General features: G+C 44.2%; 1 protein-coding gene across 3 annotated transcripts in view; it reads right to left on the reverse strand.

Annotated features, from left to right (window-relative positions):
• The window catches only part of SMARCAL1 (SWI/SNF related, matrix associated, actin dependent regulator of chromatin, subfamily a like 1), a 68,242-nt gene that overhangs the window by 17,723 nt on the left and 45,583 nt on the right, over positions 1 to 4,936 (reverse strand). For all 3 annotated transcript variants that reach the window (XM_017534946.2, XM_017534945.2, XM_037740775.1), the window contains exon 13: positions 2,117 to 2,187. In XM_017534946.2, coding sequence (XP_017390435.1) covers positions 2,117 to 2,187 — 71 coding nt within the window. The remainder of the gene's footprint in view (positions 1 to 2,116; positions 2,188 to 4,936) is intronic.

Consider the following 4,936-nt stretch of genomic DNA (forward strand, 5'->3'; position numbering starts at 1 on the left):
AAGTTTATGGCTACAGCATCAAAAAGTCACAAGGCCACACAATCTACTTGGTGAGCTCATAAAAACCACAGGCCCCAATTTTCCTAATGCCTCTTTCCCCTCTATATCTCATACACAGCTTTGTTGTTCTATAACTTTCTACAAGTTTCTAGGCTGGAAATCTCTGCCTACCCTGATAACCTTGGCTTTTATATTAAAAGATGCCCATGAAAATGAAAAAACGAACAATAGCAAAAAAAAGAAAAACAACTAGCTGAGGAAATTGGGCTTTTTAAGACATACAATCTAATTTCCACTTACTAGCTGTGTGACTCTGAGGTCCAGAGAGCCACAGATTTACTCAGTGTCTGCATTTTTAAAATGGAGCAGTGTGACTTATATGATCTCACAAAGATGCTGTCAATGTGAAATGAGTTCATAGGTGTAAAAAATGTTTGGAAACTACAAAGCACTACAGAATTTATTGTATAATAGAATTTTGAGAAAGTATGTATAAAGTATGATCAAAGTTTATTTATGAGGTGGTAACATAGACTTAAAATTTCCAAGGGAAATAAATGGGTGGCTCCAGGCGCAGCATCTGGAGAGGCACCCAGTGGACTCTAAAATTTGTAGGTCCCGAGCTGAGGGAGCAAGGGAGAAACGCACAGCCTTGCCATCTGTTACTCCACAGCACATGAGAAATGGGTTGGCAGAGGCAACTCAGTTGTGTTTCTGGGAGAAAAGTTTCCAGGCCATAAAAACCACATCTGGAGTACATTAGCTCCATAACAGGGTCATAAATGAAAAGGGCAGTGCCCAGGAGGTGAAGGGGAGAGGCCAGCATTGGGCAGTCTTTTAAGGGGGCACTGCAGATTGAGTGGTGCGGGGAACTCTCTTGCCACGGCAGAGGGTGTTGAGAGGCAGGTGGGCCAAGTGCGAGGGTGGGGCAGGTGCGTTGCTTAATCTATCCCCAGACCTCAGTCCCCACAGCCAGTCTGGCACCACTCAGCCCTACGGAATCAATCTCAACGTAATTTCATCAACTGGGTCATCATCCTGCCAGAGCTTCACATGAATGTTAAACAATAAAAAATTAGGCAAACTGCACGTCATTAGAATTGCCAGGTTTCTACCTTTTTCTTTCTTTTTTTTTTTTTTTTTGAGACAGTCTTGCTTTGTTGCCCAGACTGGCTGGAGTGCAGTGGTGAAATCTCTCCCAGTGATATTTAAATAGGAGAGGGGTTTTCTTTAAGAAAGGCATCCAATTGAGATTTTTGTCATGAATAATTCGAAGAGTAGAAATTATTACTTTAGCTTTAGTTTATATGGTGGAAACAGAACTAAGCACGACAACGACCACATGCCCGTATCTTTTGAACAAACTTCGACATTTGTCTTTTTATTTAGGTCAATAATGGATAACGCTTCCTAACTTTGGGGAAGACCCAAGTATCCCCATAAGGCAGCTTTTCCTTTTAATTTCTTTTCCCCTGAAGACAAATGATCACAGTTCTCCTAGAAAAACTCTTTCATTTAGGGTTGAGGACAACCCCATCCTCCTTTTAAGGAGCAGCAGCTCCAGCCTACTTGGCTCAAGACAGGCTATCTTCAGGACCCAAGAGCATGCTAGGAGTAGCTCCAGTTACCAGCCAAATTTTTCATTTTTTGCTTGAGACAGGGTTTCACTCTCTTGCTAGGCTGAAGTGCAGTGGCACCATGTTAGCTCACTGCAGCCTCAACCAGCCAGGCAATTCTCCCTCCTCAGCCTCCCAAGTAGCTGGAACCACAGGTGCATGCCACCATGGCCAGCTAATTCTATTCATCTTTTTTAGAGATGGGGTCGCACTATGTTGTCCAGGCTGGCCTCAAATTCCTGGACTCAAGCAATTTTCCCACCTTGACCTCCCAAAGTGCTGGGATTACAGGCATGAGCCTGCCCTCCCTTAGCTTTATTTTCAAGGCAGCTGTAATTCTACTGTCCGATCATCTCTTATTTTTTCCTTCCCCAACAAAAGCCATATTTAATAATCTCTAGTCGTTTCTCAGAGTGCAGTAAAATCATTCAGGCAGACTAAAGTAATAAGTTGTTTTTTTTAAAGAGAGAGAGAGAGGTCAACGCTTAGTAACCACTTACACGACAGATGGGATTTTAGCTTCAGCTGTTCTGTTGAAAAAGAGAATGAGGGCTTCTTTCTGCTGCTGTTTCTGTTGAAAGAGAAGTTAATAATGTTAAGTGCCCCAGTCTGAGAACTCTGGGATGAGCGGATCTAATTATTGCTCCCATGCGCTTTACAAATCTTAACCACCCGTCACCAGAGTCAAGAGACCCTGGTGCTGACAATGACTTCCCCTTTCACTGTGGCCAAGTGAGAGGAACTGCCTGGGTCTGGTTTTGTCCTCAGAGATGGCATTATAGCTACTTTGCCATTGTCCAAGAACTGCTGCAAGAATCTAAGAGGCAAGGAACACAAAAGCTCTTTGGAAAAGCATTTCAGGTAGGGCTTCACCGTACACACCAAACCCATGTGACCCTCTGAAATGTGGCCTTGGGTAAGCATACCCGTTTACTACAGCCTGGTGACAACTTACATGTGACATTTCCCCAACTTGCTTTTTGCTTCCCTCTTTTCTTTTGCCACGCTGTGACTATACCTGACATACAGAGCTTACCTCTGTCCAAGACTTACTGAATCAATTCCAATGGACTCTGACTAGTGTATTTTACTATAATTTTATTTTATCTTATTTTTAACTTTTTTTAGATGGAGTCTCACTCTGTCTCACCCAGGCTGGAGGGCAGTGGTGCGATCTTGGCTCACCGCAGCCTCTGCCTCTTGGGTTCAAGCGATTCTCCTGTCTCGGCCTCCTGAGTAGGTGGAATTACAGGCATGTGCCACCATGCCCAGCTAATTTTGTATTTTTCGTAGAGAAAGGGTTTCACCATATAGGACAGGCTGGTCTCAAACTCCTGACCTCAGATGATCCACCTGCCTCGGCCTCCCAAAGTGCTGGGATTACAGGCGTGAGCCACCGTGTCTGGCCTATTTTATTATCATTTTAAAACCATTATTCAGGTGTTCTTGGTCTACCTCCCACATAAGGCAATTAACTTCCCAGAAGAGGAAACTGTGTTTTCTTTACAGTTTACATTTAAGTGACTCCTAATAAAGAATGCTAACACAGGAGATGCTCAAATCTTTTCATAATAATGTGAGGTAACATTTATTATCGCTCTGGCCTCCCAGAGATCATACTCTTGCCAGCATTGGTAAGAGTGTTCCCCCAAAATTCATAATCTGAAACTTAATTTCCAGTGCAGTGGTGTTGGGAAGTGGGGCGTCTAGGAGATGCTTAGGTCTTGAGGACAGAGAGCCTGTTTGTTCCTTTTGCCATCTTTCAAACAGAGACTGGGCCCTCACTAGACACTGAATCTGCTGGCCACTTGATTTTGCACTTCCCAGCCCCCAGAACTGTGAGCAATATATTTCTGTTTATAGATTACTCAGCCTAAAGTATTTTGTTACAGCACAAATGGACCAAGACAGGCAGCCATCTCCTTCCACTAGCAAGCACATGCACCTCCACCCCCTTCCTGTGTTTAAGCTCTGTAAGATCTGTGTCTGACAGAACAGCTTCCCCGGGGAACAAAGACATAATTCAACAGCAGTAATATCTATGGCCCGGAACTTGTCATTCTTGGTTCTCGGTAACTCAGGAAAGCAACCACAGCCAGAATGTACCTAAAACGAATGACCGTAGGTGGAGGAAAGGCTGTCTGGTTAAAACAGCTTCTTGGCTTTGGGGTAGTTTTTATTGGGGTCTTGCTCTGTCACCCAGGCTGGACTTGATCATGGCTCACTGTAGCCTCAGCCTCTTGGGCTCAAGCGTTGCCCCCCGACCCTCAGCCTCCCAAGTAACTGGGACTACAGATATGCACCAACACACCCAGCTATTTTCTTTTTTTTTTTTTTAATTTTTTTGTAGAGACAGGATCTATGTTGTCCAGGTTGGTCTCAAACTCTTGGGATCAAGTAATCCTGCCACCTCGGCCTCCTACAGTTCTGGGATTATAGGGAAAAGCCACTGCACCTGGCCAGCTTCTTAGCTTTGAATGGTGTCTTTCCACCATTTTCCTTTCTAGGACTTTACTGCTGAGGAACCACAGGAAGCTATGAGGTCACTGATTAGACTGTGGATCCTGTTTATATCCTACATGTGTCTTGGCAGTGGCAGCCACCTACCCTCCTATTTTGTAGCAGGCTCTGGACACATACACAACTGTTACCCTGTGGCTAGTGAGCTGAGACTTCACGACATCCATTCATGGACCTCTAAGGGTCCCCAGCAGCAGACTAGGCCCTCTAACCCAATGCAGTTTCCAGTAGCCAAAGGGGCAGAGCAGGCTTACACATGGTGACCTCACTCACAGTGTGTGCGCCTCCATCAGACGGCACCCCAGTCAGCCCCTGTCTACCGTTTCACTCCTGTGTCCCTCAGAGATGGCCTATCCCTCCCACCTGTACTCACTCATGCCACACTCCCTAATAGGAAAGAAAGAGAGCAAAACAAATGATGAAAAAATGCTGCAATGCACTTTCAGGAAGCTTGCCCCAAGATTTAGCACCTAGAGTTAATAAGAGTGTGAAGAAGCAAACACTTTTATTACACATGACTGGTGGGATGGTACATTGGGCTAGACCTTTTAGGGATGATGTCGCAAAATGTACCAACCCCCTTTAAGATATGCCAAGCTCTGCCATCCAGAAACTTCCTCCTTAAAATTGATACTCATTTTATAATCAGATGTACACAAATTCCTATGTAAGCTACTTTTCCCGTACAGTATTACTCAAAATAGTGAGCAACTGAAAATAACTTAAAGGCCCAACAAAAATGATTAGCAAAATTATAGCCACGTGAGAAAACACTACGCAGACTTTTTTTTTTTTTTTAA

The sequence above is a fragment of the Cebus imitator genome, unplaced genomic scaffold (genome assembly GCF_001604975.1).
Source record: "Cebus imitator isolate Cc_AM_T3 unplaced genomic scaffold, Cebus_imitator-1.0 Scaffold89, whole genome shotgun sequence".
Taxonomy (NCBI): Eukaryota; Metazoa; Chordata; class Mammalia; order Primates; family Cebidae; genus Cebus; species Cebus imitator.